Here is a 26,081-nt window from a genome sequence, read left to right as displayed (position 1 = left end):
ATAAACAAACAAACAAACAAACCCCACACCGCGTACCTAAATGGTCTATAATTCCATTTCTATATTCAGAATTTACACAGGTGTGCTGAGGCAGAATTGACTTACTTCCACAAAGGAAATAGGGAAGATGCCTATCTTGTCTCCTATCATGCCTTCTGCCCAGTTCTCATCGACCCGTCTTATCACTGTCACAATTTCATCCTGTGGAAGGAGGTAAAATACAACATTACGTTAGTCCATTTATACAAAACCCATGGAAGTGCTACTGTAAATGTAGAAAATTTTATAATAATAATAATAAACAGTTTATTGGTCAATCATTATCCATGCAGTCACAGCCTTTTATAGCGCTGAATTGATGCAGGGTTTCAATCACATGATACTCAATGACATGATATTATACATTGCATATATACATGTAACATATTTGCTCCACACACACTTTTGTGGAACAGTCGCAAGGGTCTGTGCGGCTGCCATTCAACGCCACCAGGTGACCTCAATACGACTTTCCCCAACTGAAGTTATATTAGGTACCCATTCACACCTGGGTGGAGTGAGGAAAGTTGTGTAAAGTACCTTTCCCAAGGGCACAACTTCAGGGCGCATGTCCAGACATGTCCTAGGTACAACTCGAGATCGCCGAACCTGGGTCTCGCCGTTTCATAGTCGAGCGCTCTACCACACAGAGTCATTTTAGGCGTGACTCACCTTCCTTTTCCCTTCTACCGCAAAATATAACCACGGTAAGGCCACACCAATTCAATTTTTTGATTCTCGGATTTAAGAAGCAACAGGGCGAAAAAAAAAAGAAAAATAAAAACAGGTCAAGGCATCATATATTATAGCCCCAAATGTTACGATAGGAGAGACGGAGTCAACACAAAAGGCTGGTACCAGACTATACATGTTAAACAATGAATCGTGAACTTTTAATCAGACCACTGCATTGATAGATGGTAAAACCGTACCAAGTATGAAGAAAAGGACTTTTCTCAAAATATGGTTATGAGCATTTTTGAGTTGATTCAGAACTAGAATTCCCTTTTTTTTTTGCAAATCAGAAAAAAGGAAGAGGTGAATCCGAAAACCAACAAATTAAATTGGTAAGGCCTAAAGCTAAACGCATTCACAGTACCCAAGCCTGTGACAAGAAACCTGACTCCTTCATATCTAGATGACTCCCTTATGATGTATGACAAGGTTCTAAGATAGCAAGCAATCTACTGTAAATTTGTTTATCTTGAAAGTTCATCTGTGTAGGTAGAAGTCATCATGAAGCAAGTTTAAAACTGTAATTTTCAACACCTGCACGGTTGATATAAGAATAAGAAATTTGACTTACCCAAATTTGGGTAAGTCCAATTTCTTGTGTTGGAAATTACAGTTTTAAACTTGCTTCATAAATTCATTTATGTTTGCCGCACTGCAGAAACCTGCAAACTTAAACATGATACTTCAAAATTCACAGTATAACTCTCAAGAAGTGACCTTTGCATTAGAATGAAGCTTGGAGAGTCACAGTTAGTATATATCACATTTCATCTTGTATCACCCAAGTTCCAGTTGGCATGCTAAGTACAACTTAGAGATATCTGATGCCATCTAAGGCTCAAAATTCTGGTGATATGAGATGTCCTATGATACATACACACAAACTACAGTCATTCATAATGTTTGGTTGTGTGAAATAAGTCACAAACTTCTTCACAGGTTATCATTCATAATGCGTAATACCACCAAGATATTAAGGAATTATCATAAGTAAGAGTCAATTGTAATTTCTGTACGATTTCATTTGTTTCACATTGTCAAGTTATAGAGCAGTGACAATACGTGTACAAAGAAACTTACTATCAGAAAGACAATCTATAATTGTAATATCTTGCGTGATATACAAAAAAACAGCAAAACATGCGAAATTAGTAATATACAGTAGCGATATCTGGTGTTTGGTATCAAACAAACTGCCAATCAGAACAGGTCGTGATCTTTCCTGGCGTTGGAGATCAAAATCAGCTTTTGAAACCTACAGGGTCTGATTCATAAACCCTACAGAGAGCCATTCATGACTCTCATGGGCAGTATATCACCAACAATGGCCTGTGGAGAGTTTCACTCAACCATACAAAACTGCTGTGTCAGCATCACACAGTCTATATTTTATAGAGTACATAACTTTAAGGCCACAGCAAGTAAATTTTATGGATGACATCCTCTGCAGACGCCAAGTCTAATGCATTAGGGTGAAAAAAACAAGGCGCAGTATATCACCAACAATGGCCTGTGGAGAGTTTCACTCAACCATACAAACTGCTGTGTCATGACAGCATCAAGCAGTCTATATTTTATAGAGACTCGGTACATAACTTAGGCCACAGCAAGTAAATTTTATGGATGACATCCTCTGCAAACTCCAAATCTACCGGAATAGGATGAAAAAAACAAGGGGGGCAAAAAAACAAGATTCTATTTTTGAATTTTGAGGTCATAAGCCTTGTTAAACAAGAATTGAGGTGACAAAAGATGATATCACAACCAAATGGATATTTTATTCTTGTATACAACAGTATTACATGTACCTGTCCTTGTACCTGTGTTAAGACCTCATTTAACTAAAAATTCTAGCAAAACAGCTTGTCGTACAGTTAATTTGCTTTCCCTACAATGTATAATTATGTAGGGAGGCCCAATCCCCTTCCGGCAGCTGATGTGCCATGTTCAGACTTCAATATCATTTTTTGGGCAGCATTTGCGGTGATTCTATTAATATTGTCTGAACAAGTCTGAATAAGCGTTAAAAGTTGACATTGCAGTTCAATTTTCACATCTTTCTGCCCGCGCAATCTGGAGTTATGGCAGTTTTAGAGTCGTGAAAAGTACCCGCGCTCCCATAGTTACACAAATAAGCCACAAATTTTCAATTTTCTCATTGTTGATGGTGATTGGGTCAAACCGCACCCTCATCTATGAGTATGACTTTCAAAAATCACTTTTTTAGGCTTTGGGACAATTTTTAATTAACCTTGGTTAAAAATGCTCTAGGAAGCATGTTTGAGGAGAAAATGTTTTTTTCCTTCCCAATTTATAACCAGAGTTGTGTATAGGCCTCCCTACAGTATGTGTATGTTTAAGGCCACACCAATTTAATTTCTTGGTTAACGGATTCGCCTGTTTCATTTTTTTGATTTGCAAATAAAAACAAAAATTCAGAATCAACTGCAAAATTCTCATATTTTGCCCTGAACAGTTGAAAACAGTCCTTTTTATCCTAGTTGTTACAGTTATTCCATCTTTCAATGCAATGGTATCATTAAAAGTTCAAAATTCATTGTTTAAATTTTGAACCAGCCTGGTGTGTTGACTTTATGGCTCCTATCTTACCATTTTGGGCCATAATAGGATGCCTAGGCCTGTTTTTATCGCCCGCCCGCTCCATGGCATTATTTTTCAAGAAAAATCCGTTAACCAAGATTGGCAAGAAATTAAACTGGTGTGGCCTAATCAATACATGTACTTACTTATCCATATCAGTGTACCAGTCAAAGTTTCTCTTCTGCTATCAAATTTATTCGGTTGTAATTTTTTACGAATTTTTTTTCATGGCAACCTTTCACACACTTAAACTTGACAGCTATACACTGCCACTTGATTTACACACACATATTGCCTTATACCTTTGTTGGACTTTGCTGTAAGTCACACTTTACAAGATTTCATTTCAGTCAAATAGTCTCATATTTCAGAGAAGTTCTCAAGTGATCTTTTACATGTGCCAGTACAGTAGTACCAGGCAGCCTGCTCTTGTAAATAATTGATCGTAAGCCTGTTTTGGCAATTTTGGCAGCCAGCAGGGGTTCTGTAATGGTGTTCGGTACCTAAAAACTAACCTAGGATGTCATGGGGGGATAATAGCACCTTTATACCTGATCTGGAAACAATTCACTGCACCGAGTGTCAAGTTCTGGGTTGTTTGAGGTCAAAGGCTTTGTTGTGGGTACGGCTCAGCTAAAATAAAATAAAAAAAGTAATAGCCTGGCTTTCATCCATTCTGGCTTAGCCTGCAGTCCAGCCTTGTTACATGTAGCTTTGGTCTGCTTTAGTGCTGCATACCTAAACCCACATTTACTATGATTTAGGTTCAGGTCCACATTCGAGTCCAGAGGTTTAGGTTCAGTTCCGGACCTAAACCCATGGCATATACAAAATTGCATGTTGGCAACCTTGCAATGTTGTCTGGGTGAAACTTTGGCCACATAACATGGAGGCCGGTACTTGATGATGTCCGATGGCAGTGTTTTCTTCATTTTGCAGCAAAGATTTTGCAATCTACGGAAGGTTTTAGGTGGTTTGGAAAGAAAAGGGGTATGTGAAAATTAATGGTCTTTTATGGTAATAAGTCCGGACTCAGTTCTTGACTTTTAGTATTTTTTTGGACTTGAACCTAAACAGTCTTACAAGTCTGGATCCAAGTCCAGTGAACCGGTACGCAGCACTAGTCTGCTCCCCAAGATCCGCTACAACTTGTTGGCTGAGTAGTGGATCTTGGACAGCAGACCAAAGCTCACAAGGCTGGACTCCAGGCTAATTCTGGCTCCTCTGATCACTTTTCAACTGTATAGTCTGGTACCAGTCCCCATTTAAATGTTTGGCCATTATGTTGTAAAGTATTTCAGCTATCAAGTACTATTTAGAAGAGGTGAAACGAAACATTGTTTGAACTTCACCTTTTCAAAGGTTAGACAGTCCTTGTCTTCCTCATTGTCGGTGACGTCGAACTTGTACTTGGCCTTCCCCGTGGGCTGGTCAGGCGGCAGGGGGTGGATGACCTCCACATAGCTGACCGGGAAGAACCCGAACTGACCGTTGAGCTCGCCTTGGTACCAGTTCTCGTCAATCCGCTGCCGTAATGCTATTATATCTCCTTTGTTGAAAGACAAATCGCTGTAGAGGGAAACACACAGTTTTAGTCCCTCAACACATTGTAAATGTAGATATGATTCTTAAACTTTCCTAATGCTTGCACAAGTGGTCTTTATGCAGAAGTGACTGCTAGAAGTAAAACAAGTTTGACTGTACATTCAGGGCTTGAAATACTGGGTGCATGTGCACCTTAGTGCACCCAAATTTGGAGCTGTGCACCCAATTTTTTTCTGTGAGTACACCGGCCAGTGCACTCAAATATTTTCATAGGTTTAACGTATTTATAGATGTTAAATGTATAGTTACATTACAGCATATTCTTAACATCTAAGTGTCAGAAAAAATAATACAATCATTGTTATAGTACTTTTCTTGAAATGAAACATAATTATAGTTTGTGCAGACATTCTACTTATTTTATCTTATGTGCACCTAAAATATTTTTGGTGAACCCATTTTTTTTAGGTTGGGTGATGATGATGCGGTTGGGTGCACCAGTGCACCTATTCCAAAAAATGCATTTTGAGCCATTTTGACAAATGTGTAAATAGATTGTATCCTGTACCTTTTCACATTCTGTTTCAGACTAAGCTATGAGCCTGACAATTATTGACAAGATAAGCTGTAAAATATCTCTGAAGAGAGAAGAGAAATATCAAACTTATACCCTGGTTAAGAACAGCATCATACAAATCCCATCAGAATTTATGTCTGCAACTGGATAGTCCATATACCATAATCATACCGGTACTATCATTTGTGCATTATTCATAGATTACTTAAGATTTGTCTCAAGTTCTGATGACACAAATCCTTATCTTTCATTCCTTGTGGAATTGAGTGCCTTGAGGAATTGGTCCTAAAGAATAAGAGGCCCAACCAAGCCTTTTTATCTTTTATTCTCAAGTGTCTTGAGAAATGGGCCAATAAGGATAAGTCTTCTATCATCTTAGATCTTGCATCCCCAGGAAGCCTGGCACATTCTGTGACCCCATTTTCCCTCATCCTACATTATGGGGGCTTAACAATTCGCGCACTTCAAATCCTGACAAGCCTTTCACGTACTGTAAATGCGTTCAATTTTGCGGCGGTTATGTTTCACAGTGGGAAGGAAAAAGGTGGTTTTCATGGTATTCTAAAATTCACAGTTGAAATATGCCAAAAAACAGTTACTCAAGCAACTGGATATGATTTTGAAAACGTCAGACGTTTCAGCTAGTATCCACTAGCTTTCGTCAGTGACTGAGAGACCAGAGGGGAAAGCAGGTTTATATACACAACCTGTTGATTGATATGCAAATAAAGTGAAGACAAATTTTTGGAAGTCGAAAAAGGAACAAAAGTCAGACAAGTCAAGACAAGATGATGCAAATTAGTCTGAAAGCTCCTGTTATACAGGACAGGAGCTTTTTCCACCACCTACAACACAACCAGGGTCACTCTTTCAAACTCGAGTCCACGGATGTCTTAGACCGCGAAACACGCTGGTGGGAACGGGGTGTTAAAGAGGCAATATATGAAAGAATGTACAACCCCACCCTCAACAGGGAAGGGGGGCTAAGGGTCGATCTTTCCGGCACTTGGGATTTGGCACTCCCAGCCCCGAGGACAGACAACACTTAAGCTCCTGTCCTGTATAACAGGAGCTTTCAGACTAATTTGCATCATCTTGTCTTGACTTGTCTGACTTTTGTTCCTTTTTCGACTTCCAAAAATTTGTCTTCACTTTATTTGCATATCAATCAACAGGTTGTGTATATAAACCTGCTTTCCCCTCTGGTCTCTCAGTCACTGACGAAAGCTAGTGGATACTAGCTGAAACGTCTGACGTTTTCAAAATCATATCCAGTTGCTTGAGTAACTGTTTTTTGGCATATCGTATTACCTGGATGTCTAACCTTCATCGACGCACAGTTGAAATAATTTTGTAATTACAATACAGTAGGAATACAAATTGTAGTGTCATGGATTCGTGGCAGCCACGAAAGCAAAAACACTGCGTAATAGTTTCTGCGTTTACAGTATCTTGTCTTGTCATGATTTAAAGGATCTAAGGCCTTATTTCAGCTAGACTGAGTGGTTCAGTAACAATGCTATGATTACAGGGAAGATGTTGCATGTAAAAGAAGTGGTTGGCAATAAGGCCACATCAATTTAATTTCTTGGTTAACGGATTTGCCCGCTTCATTTTTTTCTGATTTGCAAAAAAAATAAAAATCCAGAATCAAGTGCAAAATGCTCATATTTTGCCCTGAACAGTTGAAAACAGTCTTTTCATCCTAGTTGTTAGAGCTATTCCATCTTTCAATGTAATGGTATCATTAAAAGTTCAAAATTCATTGTTTAAATTTTGAAGCAGCCTGGTGTGTTGACTTCATGGCTCCTATCGTACCATTTGGGGCCATAATAGGATGCCTAGGCCTGTTTTTATTTTTTTTTTCGCCCTCTCGCTCCATTATTTTTGTAGAAAAATCCATTAACCAAGAAATTAAATTGGTGTGGCCCAACAAAATTACATCCAGGTATGGAAGTATTGTTTTGGGTGGCTGAGCTAGCTGTGGGTTTGTGTGTTACTTCTTCTAGACGGAGTAGGTTGACAGCAGATGGGTGGGGGGAGACTGACAGGTCAAAAGGTCAGACACAGGAAATGGGGTGGACTTTGAAGGTCACAAAAATCCATAATACTTCCTAAAAGTCTGACATCTCTGATTGCTTGTTTTTGTTTGTTTCTTTGTTTGTTTGTTTTCTTGCACACATGAAGAAGTGACAAAAAGATTAACACCTGTGGTTTGTATACTTACCCAGGTTCTTCTGCTTCATAACTGTACAACGCTTTTGCACATGGATGTGGTGTGTTGGTCTGGAATGGTAGAGAGAAAAAAAAAATTGTTAACAAACTGAACATACATGTATCTGTCTAATATACAGATTTAAAACGCATAATTAACAACAGTACTACTACAAATATCAATGTTCTGTATACTGTACTAATTAATGCAACCAGCTGCAAGGAAATCTAGTTCTGTTATTTAACATCAACAGGGTTGGACAAGTTTTCAAAAATCCACTTGCCCTATTGGGCAAGCACATAGTCATTTCTACTTGCCCGAACCAACTTTTCACTTGCCCAATTCAAAATACAAATGACGTACATTTTTACCGCAAGGGAAATTTTTCAGTAAAAAAAGCATGCTATATTGCTCTATGCTTGACCAGCATTTCCCAAAGTAAGGAGGTTTGAGACTCGCAAATAGTTCTCTGACAAAAAGTCATATTATGTGAATACATAATGCAAACATGATGAGAGATTTTGCTCCAAACACTGCACTGGGGCATAATGCCACATCCCAAAAATTTACTTGCCCAATCGGGCAAGTACAGGGGGATATTCACTTGCCCGAACAGTGCTTTTACTTGCCCTGGGCAAGTGGGCAATGGGACTTGTCCAACCCTGATCAAACAAGTCAAACTACAGCCACTTTACAAGTACATCATGTGCAAAGAAATTAAAAGGTTGGGTGAAATGCTTACAAATGTACTAGTAGTTGTTGGGATATTCCATTAGGGGTTTTCTTTTAGTTTTACATGTACACATCCCGTATTGTCTAACCTTATTTACGTTTCAGTGTCTATCAGACGACTTCCTCAGAAATTCTGACTGGAGTCCTGCTTCTCGCCGCCTATACATGTACATTGTAGAAACAGAACTCCAGTCAGAAAATCCGAGGAAGGTGTCTGATAGACACCGAAACGTCAGCAAGGTGAGACAAGTCTGGTTGTTTAAACTAAAAGAAAACCCCTAACCTATATCCTACGCTTTACCAACCTCATGAAACCGACTTTTGGAAATGTGGTTGCTAATTCTTCACTTCAATTTGCTAAGACAGTCAACACCAAATATAAAACAGTTTACACATCTTTGCATTTATATTTTGTGAGCCTCCACATGTCTAATAGCCAGATGACTGGACCATGAGTGATATTATGATATAAAAGTATGAAAATATTTGGGTGCCAGGGGTGTGCACCCACAGAAAGAAATTGGGTGCACAGCTCCAAATTTGGGTGCACCCAGTATTTCAGCACTGGGCAATGGCACATCCCAAATTGTATATGACTACACTATAGACAATACACTTACAGACAAACCTTGTATGGGAATACACAGTATTGGAAGTGAGATATACACAGACATTTGATTCATGACTTTCACATTTTGTGCCATCAAACAAGATATGATAAAACAGGTGGATGATGACCCAGGCTGAAACTCGGTCCTGAAATATGGCCAGAACCTGTGATAGTGAAATATTTCCTACTGTTGAAGCACAGAGATGCCTTTCATTAACTGAAGGATGACATGACAGTTGAGTGACTTCAGCATTAGATTGATGTGACTTTTGCTGCACAAATCTGTTATGGAAACATGCGAGGTAACAGGTTTTGGACTATCATGTCACTCCTAATAAAGTTGAAGTATGGGGTTACATTTTGTACGTGTTTGTGTAAGAATTGACAGAAGAGGCTATGCTGTCTTTATTATAATTTATACGGAAGACACAGTGGGTTCATTAATTCAATCACTCTTTAGGCCACACCAATTTAATCTGTTGTTTTTCGGATTCGCTCTGTCCATTTTTTTCTGATTTGCAAACAAAAAAAAAAATTTTTAGGTACTAAATCAACTGCAAAATGAAAGACATGTTTTGGCCCGAACGGTTGAAGAAAGTCCTTTTCTTTCTAGTTGTTTAAGTTTTACAATGTAACAATGTAACTTTGTTTCATCAAAAGTTCAAAATCTATTGTTTTAATTATAAACCAGCCTGGTATGTTGACTTAAATTGGAGCAGCCTTATGGGTCGAAAGTATATGTATTGTGTGATCTTCACAGCATATCCCTAGTTGAAATACATCATAGAAAGATTATTATTACTCATCCACTTGAATCCACTATTATGTATTAGAAGTAAAAACTCTTAGAAAGATGTGTCATAACAAGTTTAGTAGAGTCTTGAGTGTTTGTACTCGCTGGATCACGTTCCTAAAATGTCAGCAGATCACTCTAACTTGCATTTGTCAACCAAGGACTCAGAGCAAGTGGCACTAAGTATGCGTCAGCTGCAAAGTTTACATTTCCTAGTAAAGTTGCTGTCTTCAAAGTAGACAAACACATATTGGATTTCTACCTGACCTAATTTTTATGGTCTAGGGTTCTTGCCAAGTAAATACATGACTATATATTGGCTTTGTTCACCACCAGTAAGCAAGACGTCAGAGACTTTTAGGAAATGTTTTGGGGTTTAATAAAGTATATATTGGAACTGTATTGTATGATCATAGGAAAATACCTGATTGAATTACATCATATAGAAGGGATTACTACTCAAACAATTATACTACCACCCAGGGCATGCTAGGTCACAACCCTGTCAGTCAACTGAAACCCAATCTCTGCCCGCTCACTTCCAATCCTGGCTGCTCAGGACAAGAAACACAGAAACTCCCGGTGAACCAGAGCGGTCCACAACAGTACTTCCGTCCCAAAAATAAAATAAAAAATAGAATGTCAAAATTTCAAAATATGCTCATCAGGATTATTCCTGGAGTCTTCTACATGTACCATCATATTGATAACCAACGTGTCACATACATGTAGGTCAGTCAGGTGCCATCTTAAAAGTAATAGGAGACATTGTAATATGTACTTCAGTTTCAGGAATACTATTAACCACCTCTTGCAATGGCACGCAATAGACGTCAAGACATTTAACTTAAGCCTTGAACCCATCAAGACCTTGATCATAAACTTGGCTGGTCCCCCTTAATAATCAAACTCCGCACTGTACATCGGAGGATAATCCACACGCCCCGCGGGACCTAATATCTCCAGTTTTACGACCCGACAATCCTTGATATTGATGGCCCTTGCAAATTGAACATTGACTAAGCCTTCGGGGCGGGAGGTAGAAAGCCATTTTATTGCAGCGTTAGTACGTTATTGAAAAAAAAAAAACAGTGGGAGATTTATTGCATTGGTACCGTATAAGAGGACAAGGTCATTGGAGGTAGGGACCGGCTTTGATATAAGGTAGGCATTAACTAAGTGATATATTGTATATTCATAATACAAAACTCGCCCATACCGTTCAAGGTTCAACTACTCAATAACTATGGACTGAAACCCTGACTGCTGTCTTGTTACTAATGTTAGTACAATGTTTTGTATCAAATGTAGTCCTGAAGAATTATATATCCTGAAACCTGTATTTTTCTTGGTCTGTTAATCCTGCGCCTATATATAACTTATTTTAGAATGTCAACCTGTATTTTTAATATATTGTTGTTTTGTAAGGTCAGATTTTAATTGCGAATAACCAAAAAAACCATCTTGAATCTATACGCTGTGCTCAGTTGTTTATCCATGTAATAAAGTACTTTGTATGTCCGTAAGTATTGCCTCAGAGAGAAGTTTCAGAAGAGAAATGATAGAAAAGAAAAGTGAAGAGAGATGGATACTTGTACATGTACATGTACATGTGTGTATGAAAATCTGTTATTTAGTAGACGATTCTTGCCATAACTTACACCATTTTTGCTTAGAGCTATTTCCTATCAATGCACAAGTACAAAATGTAGTTGGGATGGAGAGACCTGACTTGCAGAAAACTTCAAAAGCAGTGTAGCATTTCCTCTTTATCTTACTAGTACAATGTATACAGCTTGCCACCAGTATCTATTTACATATTTTGCAGCAAGAGCTCACTGCAAAAGTTTCTGCACTTACAGTGTCTGCTGACGTGAGTTTAAAACTGTCTATATTACTATAAGCGTCTATATGGGTCCCGACTCCATTCCTGTATGGCACAGGTCAACTTTTTCAATTAACCTCATCAATGGGACAATAAAGACCAGGCAGATTGGACCCAGCTCTGTGAAGTTTTACCCACACCACCTGGGTTACCACTGATGAAGGCAAGCTGAGGACGGGATAGATATGACCTCAAGGTCAAGGATTGGAGCAATCAAAAAATGGGGACTCAGGGTTGGACAAGTTTTCAAAAATACACTTGCCCCATCGGGCAAGCACATGGTCATTTCTACTTGCCCGAACCAACTTTTTACTTGCCCATTATGCAAAATATAAATGACATATTTCGAAATTTAATACATTTTTACCGCAAAGAAATTTTTTCAGTAAACTCAGCACTTTATAATGTTCTATGCTTGACCAATATTTTCCAAAGTAAGGAGGTTTGAGACTTGCAAATGGTTCCCTGATAAAAAGTCATATTATGGGAATACATTATGGGAAAATGATGAGAGATTTTGCTCCAAACACTAGGTCATAATGCCACATCCCAAAAATCTACTTACCCAATCGGGCAAGTACAGGGGGATATTTACATGCCCGAACTGTACTTTAACTTGACCTGGGCAAGTGGGCAATGGGACTTGTCCAACCATGCGGGACTTCCTGAATATATGTTGTCAGAGGGTGAATAGGTACAATGTACCTGCTGGTTACATCGTTTCAGGACATATGGGTATGTTATAGATACTGATGAAGTAAGTGAGGAGAATGCTAGCTAGTCTATACTGACTTAATTATTTTGTTGTTTGTTTGGTTTGTTTGTTTTCCTTTATTGGTTAGGATCATGATATAAAATAAATGATTTATTGTGGTATACTCATTTTCACTTGAGCGATTTGAGGAAAGTTGTGTTAAGTGCCTTTGCCAATTGAAAGGACACAAAGGTTGGTGACTTGGCAGGATTCGAACCCGGGACCTCATGGTTCCGCGCCACACAACCCCACATTTGGATCACATCTGCTTGACTGTGCATCAATTGTCATCTGTCTCCAAAATGACAAATTTTCAGCTGTAGTACTGGTTCTTTACGTTGGATGACAGGTGAAAAGGAGAATGCAATCCAGAGCCATTTCCTGTGTCTGACCTTTTGACCTCCTGTCATTCTGCCTGTCAATCTTCTGTCCACATGCTATCATATGCATGCTACATGTATCTACCGTCCAAAATCCATGACACTAGCATGTCCAGATATGACATATCAAAACCAGAAGTTCCAATGCATTACCATAATAAGCTGCCAGGGGGCCCAAAGCTATCCATTTCAAAGTTTTATCAAGACCTACATACCTACCAAATGTGAAGTCAATCCACACAAGCCTTTTCCATCACATCTACACACAGACAGACAGACGGATGGACACACATACAAACAATAGGAAAACATTATATTATATAACCTTCTTGGTGAAGATAACAAATGAGATGGTAGTTTTCAATCCACAAGAGAGACTCAGACACTGTAACTAGACCAGCCCACTTATTACCTTCCCCTACTACAGGTTAATAAAGGTCGCCTGTGTTATAGCTAATCCTATATTACCTGACAGCCTGTCTAGAGAACCATTGTCAGCTGGGAAAACAGGACCTAAGTGAAAAAGAAACTCAAGATCCGCTGCCAAACATAGCTTTAATTGGCTTGATCTAAAAGGTATAATTAAAGTTTTGTTATGGTTTGTGTTGCATGACTGTTTGCTATTATTTCCCTATATCGGGAGTAATTGTGGAGGGATCGGTTGTCCTTAAGGGTTTAACAAGTGTGGCAGAGTTTTTTCTTGTGAAGTTTGTGCTCAATTTCACAATCAATAAGTGTGTGTCACAAGCTGTTCAAGCTAGAGGGATGTCGAAAATTCTCAGTGTGGTAAGGTCTAGGAAATAATGTTGTGTTTCTCGACACCCACCTATAAATGTACCTAGCAGTGTTGTTTTTTTGTGCCTATGTAATCAGTGTGAAGGACATACAACTTGTGTTCTAATACTCAGTGTTGTTTATCCTAAGAATAATGTAGGTCAGGGTCAGACACAGTGTGAAGCCAAATATACATGTTAGTCAGGGCTCGAAATTCATTTTTGGGAATAGGTGCAAAAACAGTAAGACTAGAAATTATAGTAGAATGTCAGCAAAAACTAATTATGACTGTTGCATTTCTAAAAAAAAGTTCTATAACATGATTTTTCTCACACTTAGATGTTAAGAATATGCTGTATACTTACTAAACACAACTTTAAATATGATATTAAAACCTCCGAAAATGTTTGGGTGCACTAAGGTGTTTTTTACATTGACAAATATGCGAAAAAAATTCCTGTTAGTCCAGCAGTCTCTGGTCCCATAAATTGGCAGTTTGCATTAGTGAGATTTTAAGTGGACAGTAATTGTTCAATCATCGTTAGTTAGGGTGGGTTGGGAAGACCTCAGGAGAAGGGAGATGTAGTGAGAGATATGAAACAGGTGGGTTGCAATTCATCCCATGGAAAAGTTAAGGATATCTTAAGGGACTAAAATATATTTGTCTCATGTCACCTGTACATCAGAATTGCTTCAAATGTAAGCGTCAAAAAACTGTGAAAACCTAATTTTCCCTCAAACCGTGAAATGAAACCACCGTAATAAAAGTTCCTGCATTAACAGTATGAAAACTATTGCCTTATGATAGACAAGCACGACTTCACTACTGCCTTTGATAGATTGAGCAAAAACTTGAAAAGTATTAAATTGATATTCAAACAGAAGTAGACAGCAGATTTCCTTTGTTACTAAAAGAAGACAGCACCTGTAGGCTACCAGGTGACACTTCAAACAAGTTGTGGGGATTAGCATTGGTGCATGGGGGATCATCAGCACAGCTTCATTGTGCAGTGTCACCGGCATGGCGGTACGGCAATTTCATGGCTGTCTCGTGTGAAAGGTAAGGAGTCCGTCGGAGACATCTCTCGCGCGGCGGCGTCTTTGTGCGGCGGTGTTTACCGTGCTCCGGCGGTGAAAGCGAGTCGCCGTGCCTGAGGCATTCCAGCGCCTCAGTGTTTTGCCAGGGGAGCGGGGAAATATGTTTGCCTCTCCGCGAGGAGGCGGCTAGTTTCACTGATAAGTAGCATGATCGCTTTGAAGTGTCCTGACAGGTAGAGAGACTGTAATGTGGTCTACCTGCCCTGGCCAAGGCTTGTATACTAGTACCCTCCAAGCAGATGTTACGGCTTAGGCTTATGTTTGTAGTTCTTAGGCCACACCAATTTAATTTCTTGGTTAACGGATTTTTCTCGAAAAATAATGGAGCGGGCAGGCGAAAAAAAAAATAAATTAGAACAGGCCTAGGCATGGCCCAATCATGGCCCAAAATGGTACGATAGGAGCCATGAAGTCAACACACCAGGCTGGTTCAAAATTTAAACAATGAATTTTGAACTTATAATTATACCACTGCATTGAAAGATGGAATGACTGTAACAAGTAGTTAAAGAAAGGGACTGTTTTCAACTGTTCAGGGCAAAATATGAGCATTTTGCAGTTGATTCTAAATTTTTATTTTCATTTGTATATCAGAAAAAAAAGAAGCGGCAAATCCGTTAACCAAGAAATTAAATTGGTGTGGCCTTATGTTCTTCTTCAGGCTCTCTTTTTTGTACCATGCCAAAAAGACTAGTGGGGGCAACTTATGTTTAACTGGATAGTAAGTGTAAGTGAGTGAGTGCCAGTGATACTGTCTTGCCAATTTGCAGCCACCAAACGTTCTGCTTGGAGATTATGGGTTATACAAAGAGAAAGAATTTTACCATTGCAGTTTTGTCTTTTCAAGTCAGTAAATTATGAAATTGTATTCCTAAGTAGGGGGAAGTTGTACATGTATATGTGAAGAAGTGTAAAGGAAGTTGTAGGGGAAACCGGAATATATGTGTTTCTTCTCAAAATGACCTTGTTAACAGTTATCCTTTTCCTGTGTTCTTGGAAGAGTCATTCAGAAGTTAGCATGATGAAATTGTTGGCTGTGATTAGATTTTGTGACTTGTGAAGGCAGTATAATTTACTACTTCGTTTAGGCCACACCAATTTAATTTGTTGGTTCTTGGATTTTTTTTTTTGCAAATCAGAAAAAAACAAAGAGGCGAATCCGAGAACCAACAAATTAAATTAGTGTGGCCTTAAGTTAAGTGGTAAAAATTTTGCAGAGAAACCTTTGGAAATTTATGATAACAGCCAAACATAAACATTCATGTTGACAAAGAGATTTTGAGGAAGAGTGTTTGTTTTAAGTACTTACAGAAGTCCTTGATACTATACTTGTAGTTATCTGACAGGATATGCACCTCCCGTATAGTGTGTGTTCAGTAAATATTTGACAGTTTGCTGCACAGTTGTGATTGTACCTAGTGTCTGAAGTTAGGATTGGAGATGGTAGTTATCACAGATAGTGATGCATACCTAAACCCAATTTTAGGTTCAGGTCCGGATTCAAGTCCAGAGGTTTAGGTTCAGTTCCGGACTTGTAAGTCTGGACCTAAACCCATGGCATATACAAAATTGCATGTTGGCAACCCTGCAATGTTGTCTGGGTGAAACTTTGGCCACATAACATGGAGGCGGGTACTTGACGATGCCCGATGGCAATGTTTTCTTCATTTTGCAGCAAAGATTTTACAATATGCAGAAGGTTTTAGGTGGTTTGGAAAGAAAAGGGGTATGTGAAATGGTCTTTTATGGAAATAAGTCCGGACCCGTTCTTGACTTTTAGGTTTTTTTGGACTTGAACCTAAACACTCTTACAAGTCCGGATCCAAGTCCAGTGAACCGGTATGCATCACTAATCACAGATATACCAGGGCTCGAAATACTTTTTCTGCATACCTTATAACATTGAAAATCACCTACAGCAGACAAATTTTACCTGCACCACTCAGAATTTAGAAAGTATGGATCATGCTAAAAAGAACTGTTCAGAAACCGTTGCCATTATTTCTTTTTCACTTCGTTCAAAGTGAAGGCAGTAACACTAACAGCCAATAGCCAATACACAAATGGATATATATCCATCACACGTACTAGTATATATACAAACCGAGTACAATATGGACTGATTCAGGGTGGGTGCAGGTAGACATTAGAAACACTCGTATAGCTCAAAGTTAACCTGCAGTAAATTGCGTATGCAGGTGGTAGTATTTTGAGCCCCAGGACGACCAGAGATATACTGATAGTGAAGAAACATGAAAACATACTCAGAAAGTGCTACAGTGCCAACTCAAGTCCGTTAACACCATAACTACTTCCACCTCTTCCTGTCTTGGTTCAAGAACGCGCGTTCTCGAGATTTTTGGTTGGCAGGGCAAGAAGCAAAACATTTCTTAACCTCAGCTTTGCTCTGTACTGGACCATGTCATAACAAACAATTATTTGTCTGCCCCGAATAACGGTCTTCTGTCTGTTTATATAGCGTACATATTTTGGTACTTGCTTCAACTCTGGCATAATCCAGTCTTGGACATTAAAGGTACTGTAAATACACACATGTAATCATGTAAAAGGTTGTTCATGTAATATATACAACTTACAAGTAAGAAAGAAAATGTTTTTCAATTTGGACAAAAAGAGATATTGTCCTATGTAAGCTCTGTTGCACATAGAAGTTCTAAAGACCTTGAAAAGTCCAAGAAGATAGACAGCAGACTGGCTTGCTGTATTTTTAGAACAGTGTCACTGTTGGTGGTTTAAGACATTGAGTGATTTGCCGTGGGGCGTACAGGTATTTTGTTTCACTGCTGGATTTACCCAACGGAAGGGAGAAGAGGAAATTACAGTTTATCATGTATGGTAATGACTGGAAAGTGGACAGAAAAATGTTAAATAAATAGCTGGAAGGCTCTTGTCTTAAAAACCAGGTGCCAGGATGTTCATTCTTACATGCGGAGATAAGAAATAATAGAAGAAACATGTAACATTTGTTATAGTGAACTGTAGCATAAAGTGCCAAAAAGGGTAGCTTTGGAAACTTTACCATATACATTTTGTAGATACGGAAAACTCCTTTGCGTCGTATGACTCGATCATAATGGCCAATTAATATGCAATTATGAGTAGAAAAAAGGAGTACACTGGAAGGTTTAATTGCACGTCATGACATCCTTGTGCTTGAACCCTCTCTGGACCATCTCTTGACTTCATCATGTAAACTAGAGTTCCACGATATCATACCTTCGTCAAATTATCTTATGACTGACCAATTATGTTTGTCATTTTTAATGCAAATATGATCCTTATTTGCCTGAATTATATCATGAATTATATGGAATTACTATCTACAATGCAAAATTTGGGACCATAGATTGTCCAGCATGAGATATCAAAGCTGGAAGTTTCACTGCAGTATAATAACAAGCCGCCAGAGGGCCCAAAATCTAATCATTTTGAGGTCTCACGAAGACCAACCCATCTACCAATCAAGACAATTCATCCAAGCCTTGTTATCTTTTTACAGACAAGCACACAGATACACAAATGATCTGTCAACGCAGCCGCCAGATGATGATGACACAAATGACACTGGGAAACATAACCTTCTTGACGAAGGTAATCATTAGTGCTCATGTGTGTGTGACTCATGCCTGGTTGGTTCCTGAGACCCAGGGCAGGCAAACACGTCTGTCATCACCAGTCTGTTTCCAGGACCTGGCAGTGGGGTGGAACAGGGCTGGGGGTGGGACTGATCATGACTAACAGGGCTGGAAATACTTTTTTGGCAACACCCCAAGGGCGGAACCTCCAGTTAGTGATGCATACCGGTTCACTGGACTTGGATCCGGACTTGTAAAAATGTTTAGGTTCAAGTCCAAAAAAACCTAAAAGTCAAGAACCGAGTCCGGACTTATTACCATAAAAGACCATTTCACATACCCCTTTTCTTTTTAAACCACCTAAAACCTTCCGTAGATTCCAAAATCTTTGCTGCAAAATGAAGAAAACATTGCCATCGGGCATCGTCAAGTACCAGCCTCCATGTTATGTGGCCAAAGTTTCACCCAGACAACATTGCAAGGTTGCCAACATGCAATTTTGTATATGCCATGGGTTTAGGTCCGGACTTAAGTCCGGACCTGAACCTAAACCTCTGGACTTGAATCCGGACCTGAACCTGAAATTGGGTTTAGGTATGCATCACTACCTCAAGTTGTCCGAAATTTCACCTGTACAATGTAATTTGCAAATACTGCTATCTGCAAGGTTATGAATGGATAAATGAGCAACTGAATGAATGAATGATTGAATGAATGAATGAATGAATGGATAGATGGATAAGTAGATTGATGGATGGATGGATAGATTGCATAGCTTGCACCAGGATTACAGCATCTTCACCTGGGTATTTCTATCCCAGGCTTACCATAACAAACATGTGAAAAGCAGGCTAACAATGCACTAATCAGGCAGTAGGCTAGCGTGTGAAAGGGGTGTGGTCCAAGGACTCAGAATCTGACCTACAAAATAGTTTGGTTCCCACACAGCTTGGTTCATTGGCTGAGGCCGGACTAACGGAACTTCTTGTTTAAAAAAAAAGAATTTTTGTCTTTTGATTGTAACTAAGTCGAAAATTTATTGAAAGCAACGCCTTTGACACTTCAAGATGAGAAATGTTGTGCTTGTAGGATAATTAATGTTTCTTTTACTACTTAGCACTTATTAAGACATCTGTGTTGGTGTCTGCATTTTCGGAATGGGTGTGTGCCAACTGACTCATGGTAAAGGCATCGTCAGTCTGTCAACAATGAAAAAGTGTGTTACTTATCCATATTTCAAATACCAGAATTGCTAACCGTTTTGTTCCTTTACCAAAAGATAAAAGAATAATCATTGTAGCCTAAACATAGGTAGCCTAAAGTAAGTTTGTAGACAACTAGAGCTGCATACCGGTTCACTGGACTTGGATCCGGACTTGTAAGAATGTTTAGGTTCAAGTCCAACAAGTTGAGTCTTAAAAAAGACTCTGGCGACGATTTTTTCTGTAATATGTTGGTTGGTGGCCCCGATTTTATTTGTGCATCTCCCGTCAACGTACCAGCCCACCCCAGGTAAATATCGTACAATCCCTGGTGTCGGTCAGTGACCTAAATTAAAACACAGCATGTCTCTCCTATACCTTATGGTGACCGTGCCTCTGGACCAAGAGGTTAGGAGTTCGAATCCCGACCAAACATACACAATGTCGCATATCTTGCTAACTATATTCAACATGCATTCAATTTAGCTTGATAAACAACGGATGTATTTTGAGTTTGAGTATTGCATGCGGCTTCTTTCCACCATCATCAACCTCGGCTGACGTGTGCGGGACGGTACTCGTGTTAGACCTGTAACACTTTTAAGAAACCATATTTCTTTGTTGCCATGTATTGCCTGGCGTAAATTAGCAGGTGCTCAGGTAAAGTGCGCCTCACCTCATGCGATAAAACCTGAGGCACGGTCAGAAACTGACTGGGATCTATATATCTTCCCGACAGCGGAATGGTAATAGAATCATAACAAGATATATTTAATGCTTCTAGCTTTTACCGAGATCCGTGGTATGATTCTTAAAAAATTTTGGAAGTCCATTCTTACCGACATACTCATACACCAAGTTCTGTTTCCAACAGCCCTCTAAAAATGTTTTTTTGTTCCGTGTTTACCAAATAATTGTCAGGGGCTATTTGTCAGTCTATTTGTCAAACCCTGTCAAGCTGGGCAGAAGGTACCTCCCTAAAGGTGGGGCTTACGGTACAATATTCTTAACTACACACATTTACAGCATATGGCAGTTCTAAATTTCCATAATGGAAAATGGTTGCTAAAGATGGTCCGATACGCCACCCTTGGCTGTCTTATACCACCCTGGGATCTGCTTGGAGATTAGTCAGTTGGTGCCTATATAATACTTCAGTTCTTCACTAGTTAGTACGAATGAAATTTCTTTGGCTTCTGGGGCGGATCCTAGGTGGCCAATCCGGACCGTGTGTGAAGGCGGGGATACAGATAACGAGGCAGACAATAAAAGATCATTGCCAAGGCCAAGACTGAATGATTATTATTGCATGTGGTGGAGCTAGAAATCTCCATTACAATAATAGGAAAAACATTATTATTTTATAAACGCGTGCCTGTACATAGTGGAATTTACAGGATGCATGGAGGAAGTGTGAGGCTGTATACATGTCAGCATTCTTCCCCGGCGATGATATACTTACTATAATAGTTACTTTACTTTGGTCAAATTCCCGCTCGAACCAAACAAAAAAACACTTTCCACTTCACTCTATATTCCTCCATCAGAGACTGTAATTTACGTCTGATGTGAGGTTGTCAATTAAGTTACTCCTAGGACTTCTTTGACCTATCCTGGGTTCCCAAAGAAAGTATAATTTCTTTTCTCTATGTGATCTGTTTGAATAAACCCACTCCTCACCGGCACCTGGATGGGTGGTGTATATTACACTGAGGTAATAGATACCCCCAGTTAAAGTTACTGTTATTCTAAGATAGGCCAATAGGATGGAATCTAGGAAACAGGATACTGCTTTGCTTCAGAGGCTGTGCTCTCTGGATAACTGTCCATGGTGGGGGATGGCAGATGGCAATAATTAATCACGCCGGACACCTGGATGGGTGGTGTATATTACACTGAGGTAATAGATACCCCCAGTTAAAGTTACTGTTATTCTAAGATAGGCCAATAGGATGGAATCTAGGAAACAGGATACTGCTATAGGGGGCGGAGCTTCCATCCTTTTGCTTTCTTTCTCACAAAAGTCTAAACCAGTCAGGCTGTAGCTGTGCGGTGGAACAGACGTGTGCTCGGTAGGGAACTCTTGGCAAAAACTCTACAGGCATGACACTGACACATCGGGCTACCAGTTGAGCCGGCGGGGAAAAACTATTAGATCCCCCGTAGAGAGTCCGGCCCCAACCACTTAAACTGGATACGACAACGAGGCTATGGCCACATCAGCCCAGTACACCGGGCTTTCTAGGATCTGGTCCTGTACGAAAGACAGCGCGGATGGACCATGCTTGGCGGCCGTACAGTCCTTCCAGCACCGCAGAGATATCCGGCAGCCCGCGATGGTTTAATAAATACCATACCAGGCTCGTCCAGGCCTAAGGTAAGCTGAGAGGTATGTTTCACCGTATATTATTTTGTACTTCCTTATGTTATTTGATGTGTTACATACCTGTAACAAATGTTGCGATTGTAGCCGTGACGTCTGTACCCCTGCAATTCTGTCGCAAAATAATCTAGTATTTTTTGTATTTATAAACCCTTCCTTAAGAAGTTGTTAATTGTGGTTTTAAATGGGGTTACCACTATATGTGAAGAAGAATTACATGTATGACCTATGATTTGGCAATGTATTACAGTTTACGATAATGTCGACAGTAATTTTCCCCATAGTCATAGTACCATCGTGAAACAGTTCTTGTGATCTTGGGAAATTGTCCGTAGAAAAATTCTTTACGTCTTTTTTGAGAAAGTACAATTTGGTTGTGATTTGTGAAATATTCTATTACATTGAAGAATTCTTAACTACTATGTTTTATGTTCGCTAGAAAGTCGATACTATCAGCGGTCTTAGAAAAATTTATATAAAGCCATATCTTTATCCAGAAATTGTACCCGAGGTTGACTAGGCTTGCCTGTCCCTGACCATTCCTGTAGTAGTAAGAGTATATTTGACCTACACAGGCTACGTGTGTACTTTCACTTTCTTTCTTACAAAAGTGTCAAATGCCTGTTTCATGACAACTTAACATCATTCAACTTAAAACATTTTGTGTACCCTCCCAAATGTTTGTCTGATACTCACCGCTTTTGTTAGGTTAGAGATTTCACCTATTCATGAGCTTGAATAGTGTCCGAATTCGTAGGTCATGCTAGTTCTGACACACGTTCCACCTACAGCAAAGCAATTCTAACCACGGCGTTCTAACAGATAGATACATATTTGGCTTTCTAAGGGTTGTTCTACAGGCCCCAGCCATACTAGACATAAACCTCTTTTGACATACTAGCTATGAATCTTTCCAGTTGACCTTTCTAGTTATTGTCATCATGTAGGCAAACAAAACCAACCCCGTAAACACCCTGGCATGCACTAATTGATTTGAGCGGGCGGGCAGTACCCAACGCACCGTACGGATACCAGGCAGTCTACGATGGTCTAACTGCCAGGCTATACTGAAATAAAATACTCTTAAACTTTTTATTACAATTATAATATTATGACGATATGGTTCTATTTCACGATTTGAAAATCTTGACGGTATATGACATAAATAAGTTTCAAACAGCCATTTTTGTCCATAAGGTGATACATAACAACTCACAATTACCAGTACAATACAAGAACTTATTCAAACTTAATTCAGATATACGTTTCATTTATGCCCTTTTCTCTCTTTATACCCACAGGTAAACTTCGCCATGTCCACCCTGAGATGCAGACTACAGCAGGAGTTCACTGGCTAGCATGAAACCTTAGCATGAAACCTAGTCGTGGAAGGATTGGGGTGTGCATTCATGTTTTGCAGCCAAAATTGAAAAACAAGCATGGAATGCAACAGCATCATGAAAGCGAAGAAAATAATAAATAAAAAAGCAAGACTGACACAAACATACATGATAGAAAACACACAAGTTAGTTAGTGAATAAAATTCCTTACACAAAACATCACTGTTACACTACATGTGTCACACAGTAAAGTTATAAAAAAAACGACCAGCATCATATAGTTGCAACTAAAAACACATTTGAAATATTATAAGCTTGAATATGCCTCCATGTTATGTGGCTAAAGTTTCACCCAGACAACATTGCAAGGTTGCCAACATGCAATTTTGTATATGCCATGGGTTTAGGTCCGGACTTACAAGTCCGGAACTGAACCTAAACCTCTGGACTTGAATCCGGACCTGAACCTAAATGTGGGTTTAGGTATGCAGCACTAAGACAACAGACTTTTCATACGTGTCTCTCAGTGCTTTGTGTGTGTATCCTCCGATAATTTATGTTGTCTGCTAGGAGCTGATGTAATAAACTATGATGGTACTTTAATAGTCGGTCGTGCTGTGCTAAATGTAATCCCGGATCACCTGCAACGGCTGTAACAGCAGACATTACCTGTAATTGTCTCTGGAAATGACTGGAATTTGGGCTGAAGCTACTCTAAATGACACACCTTCAGTAATGGGTAACAGTAGGGTGGCTTATCCTGACATGCCTTCTGTATAGTGTCAGATTATAAGCAGATGTTAGGGCTTAGGATATAGGGAGTTTCTAATACACAACCAGTAATGTCTCTGACTCACTCTGCTTACTGTGAAACGAAAAGGCTACAACTGTCCTTTCTTCACTGGGCCATAACACTGTAGAACAAAGAACTGTCATAGAACTGTCACTAGTCATATTTATCTTCACTAAACCTCATTTGTATAAGGTCAGAAGGTTTGCTTGGTACAAAATAATAAATTATAATGACGTATATTATGAGGGATGTATATATTGCGTCTTGTCCGTTGTGATTTGTAATTTTGTATGCAAACTCCTTGCAATTCATGCTGTCATGTTTGTCATGAATATTAAAAAAAGATTTTATATTTCGATGTCTATCAGACATTGTCCTCAGACTCAGAGCCTCTGACTAGAGTACTGCTTCAATATCCTACACGTATGTTCTACCAACCTGATGAAATTATTTTCAGATTGATGTTTTGGCTTTCTGGTGACTGTTCTTCTCTGACAGTCTTTTTCTACTAGAGTTTAGAAGCTTGTACAATGAAAAAAAAGGAGGAAAGAGCTAAAAGCCCCTTAAAAGGATGGTGATGATTGGATGGGTGACTAACAACGAGGACAAACAAAATCGCCAACAAAGTCTACAGTGTTCCCCAGATGGGGAAAACATTAACGCTGAGCTTGGTTCTAGTCTGGGCATCTTCTTGAATCATGGCCAAGACGGTTTTGAACCTGGGACTAGTTGAAGAGAAAAAAAAAAGAAAAAAAAAAACTGCAGAACACAGAAGCTAGTGTTTAAAACTAACACCAGGTGTTTTAGGCGAGCTAAGGTGATTGTCCGTAACAGAATGTTTCCGTCCTGTCTAGCCGAAGATGATTCAGGTAGCTTTAGGTCTTCAGACCTTCCCTGGGGAGTCAGGTAAAACAAGGTGATGATTGTTATGGCTCACTCCAGGTGGTGGGAATGCATTGTTCGCGACCACACCTGTCGTACTGCCATTCAGAAAGCAATTTGTCACCGGCGCCCTCCCTTGTCTATGGCTTTGACAGTTAGGCAACAAAGGAGGCAAATTTAGTACCATAGCCTTTTTTAGGCCGTAGGGACACTGGTTCGTTGATCCACTGTGTCTAACTAAGGCACAGTATTGAAAGGCATAGCCCATCCCTGTTCTTCCACTGTCTTTTACCTCCCCGACCGAAGTCTGGTTCCCATTTACACCTGGGTGGAGTGAGGAAAGTTGAGTAAAGTACCTTTCCCAAGGATAGTGTTGGCAACGTCTAGCCAGGAATTCAAGGATTTGAATCAGTGACCTCTCGATTTCCTGATCACTCACCTGGCCACTGGGTCATTCAATGTGACTTAGGGGACAAGTATCAGACACAGAAAGCATGGGTTATTCCAGATTGATATACGTCTTTTTTTTTTTTTACAGCTCAGAGAATCGGCATCACACCTGCGTGTTTTGTACACACCAGCCCTTGTGTGGCACAGTTTATTCAACATATTAAGGGCACGGTCAGTAGAGCTGTTTGTCAGCAAAGCTTCAGTAGTTTCTGGGTACAGGAGATCTTCCCGCACGCACGTTCTAAACCCGATCGTCCAACTGTGAGAGAAAAACACATTCTGGGCTCGAAATCCATTTTTTCTGCAGGTAACAAATTTTACCTGCACCAGCAAGAATTTAGGAAGCATGGATCATACTAAAACTGTTCAGAAAGCATTGCCATTAACAGTCAATACACAAATAAAAACCCTTCATATACCCATTATTCATAAATACATAATCCCAGGATATGGACCAGTGCAGGTGAAACATCAGAAATACATATACCTGCACAGCCCCAATGCTGCCTGCACTATTATCTGCATATATGCAGGTGGTATTTTGAGCCCAGGATGGTGATACAATAACATTATACAAGGGCTTCAAGGTACTCTCCAAGCAGAGGTTTGGGTTTTGGGGGTATTTTTAGCGTGTTTTTAGGCTTTTTTATCGGAGTTTCTCTTTTGCACTGAATTTTTTTCCCTACCAAACCCAAG

At 39.5% G+C, this 26,081-nt stretch overlaps 1 protein-coding gene across 1 annotated transcript in view; it reads right to left on the bottom strand.

The window, feature by feature from the left end:
- Positions 1–26,081, bottom strand: part of LOC109487612 (E3 ubiquitin-protein ligase SH3RF1-like) — an 85,136-nt gene that overhangs the window by 19,091 nt on the left and 39,964 nt on the right. Inside the window, exons 2-4 of the mRNA XM_019791617.1 lie at positions 7,725–7,783; positions 4,728–4,944; positions 106–201 (exon numbers count right to left, since the gene is read on the bottom strand). Of these exons, the coding sequence (XP_019647176.1) occupies positions 106–201; positions 4,728–4,944; positions 7,725–7,783 (372 nt within the window). The remainder of the gene's footprint in view (positions 1–105; positions 202–4,727; positions 4,945–7,724; positions 7,784–26,081) is intronic.

This window comes from Branchiostoma belcheri, unplaced genomic scaffold (assembly GCF_001625305.1).
Source record: "Branchiostoma belcheri isolate BF01 breed outbred unplaced genomic scaffold, Haploidv18h27 scaffold9, whole genome shotgun sequence".
NCBI lineage: Eukaryota > Metazoa > Chordata > Leptocardii > Amphioxiformes > Branchiostomatidae > Branchiostoma > Branchiostoma belcheri.
Note: the sequence above shows the minus strand (reverse complement) of the source record. Positions and strands in the feature narration are given on the sequence as shown.